This window comes from Carettochelys insculpta, chromosome 16, assembly GCF_033958435.1.
Source record: "Carettochelys insculpta isolate YL-2023 chromosome 16, ASM3395843v1, whole genome shotgun sequence".
Classification (NCBI taxonomy): domain Eukaryota; kingdom Metazoa; phylum Chordata; order Testudines; family Carettochelyidae; genus Carettochelys; species Carettochelys insculpta.
This window is the reverse complement of record NC_134152.1, coordinates 14,556,317-14,574,109: the sequence shown is the minus strand read 5'-3', so window position 1 is coordinate 14,574,109 and position 17,793 is coordinate 14,556,317. Positions and strand designations below refer to the sequence as shown.

General features: G+C 43.2%; 1 protein-coding gene across 5 annotated transcripts in view; it reads right to left on the bottom strand.

Annotated features, from left to right (window-relative positions):
- Nucleotides 1-17,793, bottom strand: part of CLEC16A (C-type lectin domain containing 16A) — a 247,372-nt gene that overhangs the window by 76,056 nt on the left and 153,523 nt on the right. For all 5 annotated transcript variants that reach the window (XM_075010592.1, XM_075010588.1, XM_075010590.1 and 2 more), the window contains exons 19-21: nucleotides 8,848-8,999; nucleotides 3,882-4,086; nucleotides 1,585-1,752 (exon numbers count right to left, since the gene is read on the bottom strand). In XM_075010592.1, coding sequence (XP_074866693.1) covers nucleotides 1,585-1,752; nucleotides 3,882-4,086; nucleotides 8,848-8,999 — 525 coding nt within the window. The remainder of the gene's footprint in view (nucleotides 1-1,584; nucleotides 1,753-3,881; nucleotides 4,087-8,847; nucleotides 9,000-17,793) is intronic.

The window sequence follows — 17,793 nt, the reverse complement described above, 5'->3', positions numbered from 1 at the left end:
AATTTCGAAGTGCCACGGCCGCCCGCATGCTAATGAGGCACTGAATATGTATTTCAGCGCTTCATTAGTGAACTTTGAAATGGCCATTTGCATGGCCATTTTGAAGTTTGGGGCTAGTGTAGACATAGCCATTGTGAATAGACGCCCCATCTTTTCATTTCTATCTGCGAAGCCCTCTAATGGATTTCAAACCCTCTGATTGATTTATAAGTGTTGCTATTTCCATACTAAAGAAAAAGTTCTCTGGTCTCTAGCCTGATTGCACATGATAGTGGAGAGAAGCTATTTGTAACCTCCGTAACACAAGGAGCTATTCAGAGTAGACAGATAAGTTGCATAAGGTTTTTAAAAAAATATATGAAACTAAGTTATACATAATCCAACAGCAGTAATATCTGACAGGGTGTGCAACAGAAGACCTAGTATACTTCCTTGGCACTTTAAAACAGTACCTTTGGCACCTTGTTGCCAACACACGAGGCTACCTATACACCTCCTATTATGACCTATTGCTTAACTAAACCACACTTCCTCAAGACTCGACCTAATTTTTATCTGCTCAGAAACTTTCTATCTCTACATCTGAGTTTATTCTTCTAATACAGAGGCACATTCCATTTTTACCATAATTTTTTTTATTTCAACTTTTTCTATTGACTGTAACCAGTGACACAGCAGGGCTCGAATCATTTGGAAATGGAGGCAAGCAATTTAGACTCATCACCATGCAATTTTAACATATTCTAAAATTGTACCAATAGTCATTGTCAAGCAACAGTCAACACTTGCTACATATATCATAATAATAACAACAAATAGCAAGAAATATCTGTCAAACAAGTGTTCACAGAAGTACCAGCTATCACTAACTATTCAGGTATCCAAGTATATACCCATCTGCACAAGCACCTCACATCTTTAATTGAAGGTGGACAAATTTATGAGGTTAACTTGTGTTCCCTGCCACTTGCACAAATAGTTCCTACACTATATTTACTAATGTGTGGGCTCGTCAGTGTTGAACCTGTAAGCCAACTTTTGCATTTTTAGAAACTGGGCGCTGAAAGGCTTGGATTTTTACAAATCTTAAGCTTACACCATAGACTATAACCATTAAAATCTGCAGTCGTCTTTTCCCTAGAATCAGTGTTTTCGGGTAAGCACACCTTACAGGACTAGTCATTTTGTACTACTGACGAAATTACCACAACTTGATTAGTAATATTTTGAGTGTTTCTAAGAAGTTTCAAGATTGTAATTCTAAGAAATTATAAATAGATCTATTTATAATCTGAAAAAAAGACAAATGAAAAATATCAACCATTCGCTATACCTATAAGGAGACACTCTGAGCTAGCTACAGAGAAACAATTAACTTGCATTTTACAGTGGAAAATAGAATGGTTTCATTTCTTGTTAAGTTCTATATAATCAAACAAAATCGTTTAAAAAGGATCTATTGAAAGAAGAAGAGCATTTCTGCTTAGGGTTGACCTTTTGTCCAAAAAGTTTCAGAGGCAAAGGCAGTGTCACGTGTCACATATTTGACTGATGCAGCTTGCTTCATTAGAAGTGCTGTCTTACCTGGGACTTTGTCAACAGATGCAAAAACAGATCGTTGTACAGCAGGGTCACAGCTCCCTCGCCGTGACTGGTCATAAAATCTAAATGGCAGGTGCTGTGATGCAGATGCAGAGCTGTGCCCAAAACCCATCACTTCAGTTGAAGGCTGGACAGGAAGATCCAGGAGAGCTACATTTAAGCATATTGATTTTTTGTTAATAAAATCTTTAAAAAGGAGATCTAATGTGAGAATTACTTTGAAATCTTGCCAAGAAACTTGGGACCATACTAGTTTAGATCAATCTACATGACCTGCTCATGTTTGCATCTTCTGAATACAAATAGCTTGTTACTTATGTAGTTACCCTGCAACTACGGGGGTGGGAGGGAGGGGAATATAGCAACAAGTGGCTGCAAACCCCAATTCCCTTTCATTTCTAGGGTAAGCCTCAATATTTATTAGAGAAGGAAACTGGCCATCTGTTGTATTGTTTCCATAACATAAACAAGATGGCTTTCTAGCCATTTCAAAAATTGGCATAGTTGTAAGAAATATGCATAAATAAGGTCACTTATTAGTCATGTTTGTGCATGGCAGCCAGCCAAGCCATTTAGAGACAAGCAATCTGCTCTAGGTAAGCAGGTTATGTGTAGTTGGCATGAACATCGAAACTATTGTAGGTCTATTTCCATGCAAGATCTTAACTCTGAACTTAATTTTAATTTAGAAACCATAAATCAAGATGATGAAAGAATTAAACTGACAATTGTAAACAATACAACAAAAGTGTACAGGTATTTCACATAGCACTGAATCATTTTAACTGATTTTAAAGCTCTAAACTGAGTAATTCTCATTTGCAGCTGAGTCATTCACTTTAATATTACTCCAGATTTTCTTTAGACATTTTTTCATATTAGCAGGTATTCTAGACAGTGATTGATGTGTGCTGATACTCAAATAGTTGAAACACAATCTCCTTTCTCATTTGCCCATCCCTGTCCCTGTATATTCTATCCCACGTTTTCTCTCCAAACCTCTTCCATTCACCTACCTGATACATTTACTCAGATGATTATTTCCAATCTTCATCATGTGCTGCATTTAGATCTTGGCTATCATACATTCAGTCCCCACCTGATGGATAACCACCTACGTAGGTAACCCACTTTTCTACATTTCTTAACACATACAAGTTCAGAAAACTTAACTGTTGACATTCTGTTTTATGCAGCTTCTCATCATCATAGTACCTGAGTATCTTACTTTAGTGGACTGAGCAATACTAACATGTAATTCGTTCGCTCTCCTCCGCCTCCAGGGGCAGACATTATCCTACGTGAATATGCATTTTCCTATAGCATGACGATATTATTAAGATCTATCGTTTAGAAACTTGACACTGTTTTCAAAATTCCTTCCTGGGACAGTGTTTCAGATGCTTTAGAGCATGGTTTCCCAAACTGGGGCACATGCCCCCCACTGGGGAGGGGGTTTGAAGAAATTCCAAAGGGGGACCAAGGCAACCCAGCCCTCCCCCATCATTCATCCCACCAAAAAAAAGAGCCGGCCTTTGCTTCTGGCTCTCAGCCCCTGCCATTTTACGTGGGTGACCTGGTGCAGGAGTAGGATATGGTTAGATGTGGAGCAGGGAGTGCCTGGCTCAGGTGATGGGGATGGGGTAAGAGCACGGGGATGATGGTGCCTGGTTTTGTGGGAGGGGAGGGGCTCAGGCTGGTGGCTCGCGGGGCTTGGGTGTCCAGGCAACTTGCAGGATTCACAGGGCTTGGGTGGCTGGCCCCAGCATCGCCAGGCTCAGGCGGCTTGGGCTGGCGGGTGGGTGGCTGGCCCAGGCAGCTTGTGTGGCTGGCCTGCAGCTGGAGTGGGCAGCTGGTGGGTAAGCAGGTACTGGTCCCAGCAGTGTGAGGCTCGGGCAGGTGGCTCTGGCAGCACAAGTCTCAGGCAGGTGGGGTAGCTGGCATGGGCAACTATGGCAGCTGGCCAGCTGGGGCTGCATCAGGCACCTTCAAGAGGCCAAAGAAAACTATTTGTGTTTATTTTTAATTTTAAATAACATTTTTATTATTTCAAGTTTTTGTGGTTATTGTAAATTACTAATTAGATTTTTTGTTAAAAGGGGGGTTGGATGATAAGGAAGGAGGGGCATGAAGGTTTCTCAAAAATCAAAAGGGGGCACAATGCCGAAAAGTTTGGGAACCACTGCTTTAGAGGACCCATAAGAGCAGATCTTACACTATTGAATTGCCAATAGACATGTCTACCATTCAGAGAGGAACACTTGAAGACATGAATTTACCTGCAATTCTCTGCATTTTCATACGTCGAGCTTGGATGCGACCCTTTGCCAAACGCTGCTTTGCAATGATGCAGCGAATGTGATCAGAAAAAATAAATGAGGCTTGGAGAATGGGAAAGGGTTTAGAATGGGGACTAGATGCAGGTTTGTGAATTATTATATTGAGAGCTCTACTGTCATCTTCTACTCCAGTTACCTGCATATCCTGTAAAGAAATAATATACAGTTAGCAGTGACGCAAAATGAGCTATTCATTGTTAATATTTAAATTAAATGTGAAAAATGCACATCATTGCAACAAAACTCAGAGATGGGGTACTGGTTAAAAACCACATAAAGTTGCAGTACATTGATACAAATGTCTTGCAAAATAAGCCCAATGCAACTAAATCAGGCAAAAATTCAGTTGTCTAACAGAAATAGTTGTATCCTCTATAAATTTTCTAGAAACACAACTAATGAGCTTGGCATAACAACACAATAATCAGCAACTCATTTGTATATGCTTACTTTCTGATACAGCTCGAATACCAAGAAATTTGAATTAGTAACTAAAAACATTTGTATTAAAAGAAAAGCTATTATAAACTAGAATGAAAGGTGCAGAAATCTAGTTTTTCTCAGGTCATGGCAATTCAAAGGGCTAGCCTCCAGAAAATTTTGTAGAATATAAGAGTTCGTGAAATTCAAATTCTAATATGCAGTAAATAAAGTATTTTCCAGAGGAAACCCCACTCCATATATATGCAGAAATATAGTGTGCTTGCCTGCACGCACACGTGCACACATACTTTTTTTCAGGAATATTTTAGTTTTTATTTTCTTAGTGAAGAGTACTTAACAAAGCAAACACTTGGATTCATATTTAAGTATTTCAGAGTTTAAAAACCCATTTTAATTTGCGATGAGAAGCCATCTTCCTTTCTTCACAAAAGCAAAGACTAGCAAATTTGTGTGGACATGAGTGTTTACGTGCTGGAGGCTGCTTTGTCAGACACATGAAGTGGTATCTTCAGTTTGGCACCAACTACATGCAATACAACAAATACACTCACCCAGGAATCAATCCTTGCAACAAACCCTAGTGACACCATTATAGGACCTAAGCACATAAGTCATGAGATCAGGGGCTCATTCACCTGTGCATTATCTTTAACAAATTTACATTGGCCAAATGTGAATGTTAACATAAAAGACTAAGTGAACACACATCAGGCATCAAGTAAAATTCAAAAACCAGTACATGAGCATTTCAATTTCCCTGGACAGTCAGTAACAGACATGAAAGTTGCCATACCTGAACAAAAAAAAGTTCAGAAACAGACTGAAGCATGAAACTGCAGAGCTAGAGTTCATATGCAAAATTTACATTATCAGACTGTGTCTAAATAGAGATTGGGAGTGGCCATCTACAAAAAGTGATTTTTCCCCACCTTCTGATATTTTCATCTTCGTATCAACTGATGTCAGGGGCCATATACATCCTGACTGAAATGGTCTCATTAGCTCTGGTCTGGTGTGTGTGTGTATGTATCCCTGCCAAATGGAAGATTTCCTTTCATGCATCTGATGAAGTGGTCTCCAGTCCACGAAAGCTCATGCCCCAATGAATTTGCTAAATCTTTTAAGTCTTTTTAAATTTGTTAAGTCTTTTGAGCAAACAGGGCAGCAGCCAAAAGGGGAGTTTGCCTGGGAAGTGTCCAAGAGGAGTTCAGGTAAGTGTGGCATTTGGGGGGCTGTGTTGTGAGCTGGTAGGGTGAATATACAAGTATCTGCCAGTAAGCATTTGTTTGACTATGTGTTTGGCAGTTGGAAAAGTTTGAAAAAGTACAAATTGGGAGTGTTTTGTTCCAGGTGGGCCTTCAACGGCTGACTGGATTGGAGGCAAGGCTTTGAGACAGGCCTAGACAGCAGCCTTATAAAAAGGCAACCAGAGTGAAGCCTGTGAGCAGTCAACAGTGCAGCAGCCAACAGGGGTGGTGTTTGCCTGGGAGTTTGCCTTGAGGAGTAGCCCCATACTCTTTGGCCTTTTTCTTCTGGTATGTTTCTCTTCTGCTCTTTAAGGGGGCAATATACAAACATCTGAGGGAACTCTCTGAAGAAAGGCAAAAACTGATAGTGATAGGTCAGCTGTTGTAACATGCAGGGCATGTGCCATGTTTGTCTTCCTCCCAGAAGATAGAAGGGATTTCGTATGCAGCAAGTGCAAGCTGGTCTCTATCTTGGAAGAAAAGATTAGAGGACTTAAGGCAGAGACCTCTCAGGGAAGTGATCATAAGAAGGCCCCAATGACTGGAAAGCATGGGATGAGTAGTCCTAAGGATGGGAGTTCTATGGGGGTTCTACGACCACCACATCTAAGAGGGATGGGCTGTCCAGACCGGGAATCTTGGGAAGTACAGTAGTCCCTCGAGTTATGCGAGGGTTGTGTTCCCGTACACCCTTGCGTAACTTGAATTTCGCTAAGTCAGAGGGCAGCTTTTTTTCCCCCCAATAGAACGCACGTTCTGCAACTGGGTAAGCAGCAGGATGACCTGGAGCTCCTTTTGAAAGGTAAGTCCTGGGGCTGGGGGTGGGATGGGGGACAGCTGAGGTGGATTAAGCCTAGTGGTGGGTTGGGGCCCTGGGCGGAGGGAGCAAGGGGGTTAAATCTGGGCTGGGTTAGGGCTCCAGGAGGTTGGGGGTGGAGTTGAGCCAGAGCCATGTGGGGGGGACAGTTGAATGGGGTGGGAGAGGGATGAGAGAGCCATGCATGTGTGTGGTGGGCAGGGCTGCGGGGGGTTTGAACTGGGGCTGCACGTGGGGTGGGGTGGGGGTTTGAACTGGGGTGGGGGGGCACTGAGCTGCTGCTGTGCCTGGGTGGTGAGCCAGCAGGAGGTTTGAATAGAGGCTGTGGGGGGTTGAGCTGTAGCCGCACATGAGGGGTGGTGAGCCAGAGCCAGAGCCATGTGTGGGTAGTGAGCAGGGCTGGGAGGGGGCTGAACCAGGGCTGCACGTGGCTGGGGGGCTGAGCCAGGGCCAGGGGGAGCGGGATTTTGAGTTGCGCTTAACTTGCATTAATGCGAGTTAAATGCAACTGAAAACTGCACATTTTGAGGGTTTACTGTATGCTGCTTACCAAGAACTACAATCCAGGATGGGGCAGAGGGCCTTCCAAAACTTATCAAACCTTCAGATTATTACCCCATCCTACTTCTCCACATAGGAAATAATGATACAGCCTTGAGCAGATCACCAGAGATTAGGTAGCATCAGGAAGGAAGATCAAGGAATATGGAACACAAGTGGTGTTTTCATCCATCCTTCCTGTTGAAGGAAGGGATATAGGTAGGGATCGACAAATCGTTGAAGTAAATGCTTGGTTGTGCAGGTGGGGTCAGAGAGATGGCTTTGGTTTCTTCAACTATGGGATTTTGTTTCAGGCACAAGGATTGCTAGGAAGAGATGGAATCCACCGAGCAAAGAGAGGAAAGAGCTGATTTGCGGGCAGGCTTGCAAACCTAGTGAAAAGGGCTTTAAACCAGGTTTGTGGGGGGGACTGTGACATAAGGCCTGAGGTAACTGGGGTACTGGGAACAAACACAAGGAGCAAGGAACTACGAAGGAGGACCTCTGATTTGAAAGGAGAACTTAAGCCAATCAGCTAATTATTAAATGCTTGTACATGAATGCAAGAATGTGGGAAACAAACAGGAAGAATTAGAAACCCAGGCACAGTCAAACAAGTACAAGATGACTGGAATAAAGGAGACTTGGTGGGATGACTCATATGACTGGAGCACGATCATTGAAGGGTATAAACTGTTCAGTCAGGACAGGCAGGGGAGAAAAGCAGGAGGAGTCACGCTGTACATAAGAGAGCAGCATGATTGTTCAGAGCTCCAGTACAGATAGAGATAGGAAGAAAAGCTCATTGAGAGTCTTTGGGTTAAGCTTAGATGCAGATGCAATAGAGGTGATGTTGTGGTTGGTATCTGCTATAGAGCACTAGATCAGGTGGATGAGGTAGACAAGGCTTTCTTCAGACAACTAACAGAAGCTTCCAGATCACAGGCCCTGGTTCTCACATGGTAATTTAATCACCCTGACATCTGTTGGGAGTCCAATACAGCAGGACACAGACAACCTCCGAAGTTTTCGGTGAATCTTGAGGATAACTTCCTGGTATAAGTGTGAAGGAATCAAACAGGGGCCATGTGCAGCTTGACCTGATGCTCATGAACCGGGAGGAACTAGTAGGAGAAGAAGAAGTGGGTGGCAACCTGGGATGCAAGGATCACGAGATGATAGATTTCTGGATCCTGACAAAAGGAAGGAAGGTGAGCAGTAAAATATAGATTCTTGATTTCAGAAGAACAGACTTTGACTCCCTCAGAGAACTGATGGGCAAGATCTTCTGGGAAGCTAATATGAAAGAGGAAGGACAACTGGCAGTATTTTAAAGAAAGCACAGGGACAAACCATCCTGATGTGCAGTAAAAAAAACAAAAAAACCAAATATGGCTTGCCTTACCAGACAAATCCTTCTTGAGCTTAAACTCAAAAAGAATGTGTATAAAAAGTGGAAACTTGGACACGTGACTAAGGAGGGGTATTATAAATATATTACTTGAAAATGCACGGGAATAATCAGGAAGGTGAAAGTAAATTGGAACTGCAGCTAACAAGGAATATGAAGGGTAGCAAAAAAGCGATTCTATAGGCAAGTTGACAATAACAGGGTGATCAGGGAGGGTGCGGGGCTCTTACTAGGATGAGGAAGGTAATCTAGTGACACATGATGTGCGAAATGCTGAAGTACTCATCAGAAGATAGCATTAGAAAGACAATTAAGTACACAGAAAATAAGGAGTCATGTTACTGATTTCATACATTCACTGTGAGAATGAATACTGAGTTTTATTACTCCATAACTTTAGAGATTTTTCAGTAGTAAAACAGACTCTCAGGTTAACAGATATCTTACCTGCAAAAGGCCTGCAAATTTAACTACTCCCCAGCCCAGTCTGGCAACATCAGGCTCAACTAAACTCATCTGGTAAATATCCACAGCCAGAAATCTCTGAACCTGACCTCCATCTTTTGTGATCACTGTACAAGCAATTAAATCGCTGTTATCTAAAGAGAAAAGAAACAGTTAACTCATGTAATAGCTTATTTTACTAGGAATGGCAATATTTTTCAAGGAATATGTTTGGCACAAAAACCTAAATTATTTTGGCATATTTCAGATACTCATTTCCTCTTCACATTCAAAGTCATTTTATCATGTTCTTTCACAATTAATTCCTGATGTACGTTGGATGAGTACTTATCTTGTCAAGAATGTTCTGAATACAAACAGTGTGTTCTATTTAGCTGATTCGGGTTTTCATTTACCAGGCTTATTTTGTTGCACTCAACTTGATTTCAGAGCTAAATTGAAACCAGTTACTGCTGCTATCTCCCTCTTCAGAACTGTTGAGATCGCTATGAATTTAAAGTTATGCCTGTATTTGTTTTGGTTTTTTTAAGTGTAGTTGCTTATGTGTTCACCCAAGTACCCCTTCCAATCTTCCTCCCACACCCACCACTTCCAATGGTGGCACAAGTTGCTGTATAGACTAGCCAGTACAGCATGGGAGGGGAACCTTTTTTGGGTCGTGGGTCACTGGTGCACACAAAAATTATTGGGGAGGAGGGCACATAAAACAAAAGCAAAACCCCAAACAAACACAAAAACCCTGCAAACCTCACTGAGGTGGCACTCCAGTAAGGAGAGGGAAAAAACCCTTGCAGATGTGGCCCCAAACTGAGAAGCAGAAAACACAAGATTCTCACTTCATTTCCCTCACCTCTTTCCCCTCAAGATCCAATCCCATGGGGAAGGGGCACCAGGGTTCAGGGTTCACCCCAGGGCCACATTAACTCTCCTGGTATATTTTATGCCACTCCTCCCCATCTCCGATTCTGGGGTGAGGCCAAAAATGAGGGGTTTGGTGTGCAGGAGGAGGCTGCCAGTGAGTGGGGAGTCTGGGCAAGAGGTAGGACACAAGAATGGGCTGGAGGTGGCGGTGTGAGGTCTGGGCAGGAGATGGGGTGTAGGAGTGCAAAGGGATTTGGGGTGACCAAGTGGCACAGTTCCTAGGAGTGCATGGATGGCTCTCTGCTGCTCTATGCTTACAAACACCCCCCTTCCCACTGGCTGTGATTCCCAGCCAACAGTAGCGACAAGGGACGGTGCCTGCAGAGAGAGTTTCTCTGTACTGGTCAGAACTGCTTCCTCCCCCATGCCAGGGGAAGCCCACAACTTGCCTTGACGGGGCCTTTGAAGCCAGGGTTCCACTCCTGTAGCAGGGACCTGGTGCTGCAGGCACAGTTACCCTGAATGGCTGGAGTGACAGCTCTAGCTCCGCCCGCTGCAGCCCTGAAACTCATGAGCCATAGGTTCAGCATCCCTGCTGTGGAGGCTAACTTTACCCACTTTCTAGATATGATATTTCCTTCTCCCATTCTGTGCTACTTCCGCCCCCCCCCCCGCCAACCATTATATCTCTTTTTTCAGGTAAGTCACAAATATGCTAACATTGGTTTGATACGGCTAGGTCTTATAGTCACAAAAGAAAAAAATGTCTTTCAGCAGAAAACACTGCTTTCTAATTTGGGTAATTAATTTATTTCTATCAAAATGCAGCCACATTATCACACACAATTTGGTGTTAAAGTTTTCTTTTTATAGCTCTTTGAAACTTCCTGACAGTATCTTGAGACTGATTCTCATTGATTCAAACTTTAAAGTCAAAAAGAACCATCACAATCATTTAGTCTTAATTCCTGTTACCTACTAGCTCTGTGTTTTTGGGGAACCAGAACATGACCGCCTGTCAGCCCTGTGCTCTTGGGGACCCAGGGAGTGACACTGATGGAAAACAAATCCCCTTCCCCCCCAGGCCTCTGCTTGAATCAAAGACAAAGCACTGAAACTGCCAGGGGTGGACACACCTCAGTCCCACCAACAAGGGTGACTGGATTAACAAAACACTCCTAGCCTCATCTGCATTGAAGACAGAAACGAAACATATCTCCATTTGCATAAAAGACTGGAGAACAGCTCTTTCAAAGCAGGACCTACACTGAACTATGTGATACCGAAAGCAGAGAAGCACTGCCTCATCGGAAATCTCTGCTCCAGATGCTAATGAACCCAGGACTGCTCACACCCAAATTAGTGATTATCAGATCAATTCTAGTCATGGAGCCTATTGATACCCAAAATACTGAAACTGCCTAGTTGCATTGTGCACTTGTTCAAGGAACATCACCAATAGCCAGGAATGATCAGTTTCTATTGTCTCGCCTCCGTTTACCCATCATCAAATTCAGTGTTCTTATTGAACCATTGTCCTGTCTCTACAAAAACACATACCCTTGCTCAAGAAACTGTTCTGATGCCTGAATGTAAACTCTATAGTAGTTACACTGAGAACTCATCATCTCCTGCCTGATTGTGCTGGGGGCTCTACTCATCTCCTGCTCTCTGGATCCCCAGTTAGCACCACCACTGGGGACTTCGAATCAATGCAAGCTCTACTGAGTGGCGAGATCTCTCTCTACCTCTTTCTCTCTAAGCATTGCCTCCTAACCTTGTCATAGGTAATCAGTTATACTGTTTTCTAGCCCTAACATTTGTAATCAGTTTATTTACTATTGCAACTGTTAAATATATATTCACTACCCAAAAATAAATAAATTGCATTGTTAAACTGGTTGATTCTCTTTTTTCTTCCTCTCTGGCTCACTCTTCCTCAGGGGTATTGTTCTGGCTTCCCCTGGCTTCTCATTCTGCAACAAAGCTTCTTGTACCTAAGCTAAAAGATCCCTGTGGTGTCCAGAACTCCTGTGGGTTTTGCCCATCAAGTGGGTTACTAGTAGAATGATTGTGCTGTGAAAGTGGGGATAAGGGAGAGGGCGCTGAACTGGGGTGGCATATGAGGGTGGCAGCTGAGAGTACTGTTTGACCCAGTCACTGAGTCCAAGGGCACATATGGGCCACAGTTTAGCACTGCTGTGCAGTCCAGTCCACTGAGCACAGGAACATATAAGGTATCAGTGTGTAAGTGCAGATTAACGAGTCCTCTCAGATGAGCTCCGTCCGTCCGTCCAAGTCCAGGGTGGGAAGAACTTAATCCTGTGGACACTGGGTCAGGCAGCACAGCTCCACTGGGAGGGGATTAGCAGAAGTGAGATGCAAAGCTCCTTAGGAACACTAGTATCACAAGCAGCACACAGAGAATTATTCACCTCTCCCCCTTGTAGCCTCAAATAAATGAGCATTCCCCACAGTAATGGGCAAATCTGGTAACACTCCTGCACATTTCAGGCCACAGAAACTAACCCATCCTCCTGTAATAGTACCCTAGCCTCTGGCCAAGCTACTGACGTTCCCCACATCATCTTCAGGTTTAAAAAAAAAAAATCTACCATTTACACTAGTTTAAACCTGTACGTGACCCATAATGCAGTGGAAGGTGACATCCTGTAGGGTCTCTACTAATTTGACCTCTGAGAAAATTCCTTCCTGACCCCAAATAAAACAATCACTGATGGCAAATATACAGTAAACCCTTGATTTTATGGGCCCCAATGTAGTGGACTTCGGGAACAACATGTGTCTGCCAGCACCGCCCTTCCAACCCCCGCCGGTTGTTCACCAAATCTGTTTAACTGAGGTCCATAAAATTCTAAATCCCCCCTCACGTCTCAAAAAAGCACGATAGGGGACTTACCACCACGGCCTGGAAGAGCCACCGCCACCACACGCGCCTCCCATCACGGAACAGATGGCACTTCGGCACTTGCGTATGTGCCCCACACATGGTGGGAGCAACATGTGGAGGCTCTGGCGATGGCAGCGGCTCCTCCAGGCTGCAGTGGGGTTTTGCTGCTGTGAGCCGTGGGGGCCCCCAGCCATGTCACAGCTTTTGCTGCCTGCGTGCGGTATGGCAGGGCCCCCAGCTGCAGCATGGTGTTGGATGCTACACGTGGTGGAGTCCTCAATCGTGGTGGCGGGCTCCCATGGCAGCTCCAGTGGCAGCAGTTCTGCGGGGGGGGGGGGCTGGGCCGGGCCGGGCCTGGGGGAGACTGGCAGGGATGGGTGGGCAGTAAACCTGATTTAATGGTCTTTCAGCTTTAACAGACATCCCTCCCGCCATTAGTCTGTTGAATTGATGGTTTACTGTACTTATATTTTAGATGCAAGTTGTTCCATTTCATTCATAATGAGGTTCAAAGCTTTGTTAATAATATACTAGTGGCCCAATTCTAATATCTCGAGTAGCATCCTACATCTCTTTAGTGTGCCACTAGCACATGCGACATGATTGCAATAAACCCCTCCTCCCCAAACCCCTTACTCCCTCCAGAAAAAGATGAGGATTCTAACAAGCACAGTTACATTCTTCAAGGCTATGTCTACACTAAGAGAGAACATCGATTTTAAGTCAGTTAGCCCGATTTTTCCAAGTGCCTGTCCTCACTGTAAATTCCACGAGCTCGATTTATGGAGCACTAAAATCGACATAATATCAATATCATAACATCCTACTAACCTGACAGCTGTAGCGTTCAGGTCAAATTTAAAATTCCGAATGAAGGGGAGTGAGGAAGCGCCATGTCTTTAAATCGAATTCATTAACCTCCAGAGATGTCCCATGTGTGTCCCTTAATACCCCACAGTTCTCTGCTCTGGCCTCTTCCAAATCCATTGTTCTCAGGTGTGGAGGAATTAGGCAACAGGAAGACCATTTCAATTTGGCACCTGGTAGCCCGTGGCTGTAGGGTCATGAGAGGCTGAAAACTCTTTGTTTGCTATTAGAGGGTCTGTGGGGTCTGTGGTTCTGTGTAGACCCCTGCTAGCCATCTTTCGTTTCTGCGCTGCCTGGCACCAGCTGCTGCTTCCCTTCTCCCGTCGCCATATCATGTGGCAGCCAGGATGTGGGTGGAGGTCATGCTTGTCTGATAGGACAAGAAATTTCTTTTCAGCTGTTTACATGTTGTCCCACCCCCACATCCCCTCCCTTCCCTCCCCACAAGGCGCATCACATTCTGTAACTTTCTATCGCCCACAGCATATGTCATCTAGTCTGTGGGTGGGGGTTGTGCTTGGATGAGAAACTTCTTTTGGGCTGCTTACATTTTGTCCTGACCCCTACATCTGCTTCCTTTCCTCCCCCGGAGGCACCATGCAGTCTGCAACGTTCCTGTGCCCAGCTGCATCACATGGCTTGAACCCAAACCAATAAAAGGATGTGCTGTGCAAGGTGCCAGGCAGCTTGCGCACAGTGAGGGTCATGATTTTCACACACTGGCTGTAGTCTGGGGTCTTTTAGCTGCCCAGGGGATGTCTCCCTTGGCAGTCATGACTTTAGGGTGCTGGCTGTAGCCTGGAGTCTTTCAGCCACTTGGGAAAGTCTCCAGCGGCAGTCACGACTTTTGGGTGTAGTCTGGGGTCTTTTTGCCACCCAGGGGATGTCCTCCTCAGCGGTCATGATTTTTGGGTGCTCGCTGTAGCCACAGGTCTTTTAGCCACCCCAAGCCATACATGTTTCAATGAAAGCAATGTAGTAGCTACACAAGTACCATAGTTTTCGAAGTAAGGCTTGCAGTGAGGAATATTCTTGTTCTGAGAGTCCTTTTGGCAGGTCCAAACCTGGCTGTAGCCTGAGGTATTTTAGCTGTTAATGGGAGCTGGTGGTGGGTCTACCTGAGGGTGGTCACAATTTTCAGGATTGGCTGTAGTTTGGGGTCTTTTAGCTGCCCTGAGCCATAACTGTTTCAATGTAGCACCCATGTCTACTTAAACATATTCTTCTTCTAAGGGTCTTCTTTGTCAGGAGGTCTAAATCCAGATCCAAGACTGCAAAAATCCAGTGCTTTTGCATCCCATTTTGAAAAACCTGTCCCCTCCACACCCCTCAATTATAAAAAGCACATCTTTATAAAGGCAAGCCAGATCCCCATCTGGAAAAAGGGATCTTTGTTTAACCTGGAAGGGGAATGAAATGTGGGACGATATCATGAGATACCCACATCTATTTCCGGGGCATTTTTTTCCCATTCTGCACCAGTGAAGATAGCTAGAATGCTATGGGGCTCAGGGAACTGTAGGATAGGTTCCCACAATACCCTGCGGCAGCACTCAATTTAAGGTGCTTGTGCATGGCAGTAATAAGTGGGTTTTGTAGAGAGCATGTGGGAAGGTGAGGATGCTCAAAATCAAATGGATAAAACCCAGTGTTAATAAATCAATTTTAATAAATTAGATTTTAGCTCATAGTGTAGATGCAGCCTGAGTTTCTGATTCTCTGAATAACCAAATTCCCTCTAAGTTGTGTGGCTTACCCTTAAAGCCCTGCACAGAGGATCAGGGATGCAGCAGAGACACTTCTGCCTGAACCATGAAGTTCAGGAGGCTGGTGGTAAGGAGCACCAGCATGGAGTTGCTGTGGCTGGGGGACAGGGGCAGCAGGGATTGCCCAGTTAAGCATAAGCCCCAGCCCCCTGTCCTGACCACTCCTTTGTACTGTAAAGCCCTCATCCCTGCCACCACAAAGGCCTTAACAATGGCCCAGAATCTGTGCCCACTCCTGCACACTAACCCCCAGCCCAGTGCACCTCCCCAGATCTAACCCCTCTGAACCTCAAACCCTTCATACTCCACCCCAGAGCCTGCACTCCCAGCCAAAGTCCTTGCACGCTAACCCTGAGCCCGCTTTCATACTCAGAACCCCTAGGCCCCACTCCCACCACATGAATTTTATTATTTTCACCAATATAAAGGTGATGAGTTGCACATCACCTCCACACTGGTGCACATCAGAAAATTCATTCTGCTCGGGGTGGGAAAATTTAGAGAGAATATTGATCAGAAAACTGACCATAACTATTAGACAAATGACAAGGAAGAAGTCTGCTGAGTACAGAGGATCACTATGTAACTATAGATGTCTGGTATAAATACATTTAGACAGTATACAGCTTAAAACCAATATAACCCTACAAACCTGAACCATCACAAATCTAATGTAATATACAGGCTGTGCCAAGAACAACAACATTTTCAGAAGCTTCCATGTCACTTGGGAGTCTAAATCACTTTTGAAAATGGGGTCTAGTGATTTCAGAGCTCTTGAAAAATTGCACTAAAACAGTATTTCAATAATTGTTCAACATACATTTGTAGCTATCACCAAGGAATTCAAGAACAATTCCTGGTAAATATGAAAAAATATTATAAGTTTAAGCAGTCCCCGCTTGTTTCAGAAACTGAATTCCAGAATAATATAGTATGCGAGAGTTAAAATGATCTATCTATGACTATTTCTGCATTTGAAGAGAAGTGAAATGGTCTGGTGGTTCTTTTCCACTAATATCTTGTTCCTCAATAGATTTTAGAGAGCACTAAATTTTGCAAATGTGAACAGTAAGAATGGTATGAGTGTTAGTCTTATTTTCAAAACTTAAAAAAGCCCTATTTTATTTTCACTTCCAACATGCATTAAGCCAGCTACATGGACTAACTGAAAAACTGAAATGAGACAGATGGTGTACATATGGACATGACCCATGCTTATACTGAGCAATTCAACATGCAGCTGAAAAGCTCTCTATGCCCTATGAAAGTACAACTATGTACCGCATTAAGTGTTTTCAATGCTAAGAAGTTGATTATACACACAAAAGATCAGAATAATTAAACAAACAGTCAAATCGGTATTATAGACCTAAGTAAAATAAAATGGAATGTCAATTGAAACTCTAGTTACATGAGACATTAAGTTAATTTCATGACGTATATTCCCAGATCACTTTTGTACTTCTATTCTTGCTGTGAAATTAAGACAGCATAACTAAAGTATGAAATTAATGATAACCTTAGTCTTAATCGTATTTTTAAGCATCAAAGTAAAACAGAATTATTACAGTGGTTTAAAAGCTTTCTTGTAACTTTCTATGAGAGATGATATTTTAATATTAGGTCAAATTAGGACAAAGCCCTGGTTGTATTGATTTAATTGGAGTTGGTCCTGCAGAAGTTTGGACGACGTGACCTCTTGAGGTCTCTTCCATCTCTAATTGTCTATGAGTCTAAGATTTTAAAAGAGCCTGCCAAAGAGCTTATTATTGGTGATTTTTAGTAAGTTTTGAACACGACAGAAGTTCCTGACAGCTGGAAGTTAACGTGTCAATATTTAGAGAAAGAAAATGGGATAATCTGGGTTATGATAGACGAGTCATTTGAATACTGCTCCAAGGAAAAATAATGGAACATCTGAATCAAGAGTTAGTAAAGAATTTTAAAAGGGTATAGTAATTAATACTATTCAACATGAGTTCAGGGAAAACAAATGTCACAAATTTAAATAGAAATCTTTTTAGATGAGATTAAAAGATTGGGTGAAAGAGCTAATAGTGTTGTATTCTTTGATTTTGGCACAACATTTGACTGGGTACAGCACAACATTTTGACTAAGAATCTAGAATTATACAAAAAGAACATAGAATGCAATAAATTGATTACAATCCACTAACAGATTTAAGTCTTAAATTGTAATTGTAAATGGAGAATCAAGCTGGTATGTTTCTTGAAGGCCTTCAAGAAATGACTTGAGAATATTTTCATAGGTGCTACCAACTGGTAGTAGATGGATCTGCCTATATGTCAGAATTTCAAATACATTTAGTTGAAAGAATTCCTAGGTTGAGTAATGTACTGCAGATCAAATGCATTCTTTATAACAATCATCAGCTCCAATGACAAATCAGTTCTAACAAACTGTGACACATTCTGTGTGGTGTTTAGTAATCTGGGAGCTTGCAATTGTAGGTTACTTATTTGCAGACCATTTTTAAACCAGTGCTCTGGTCAATTTCC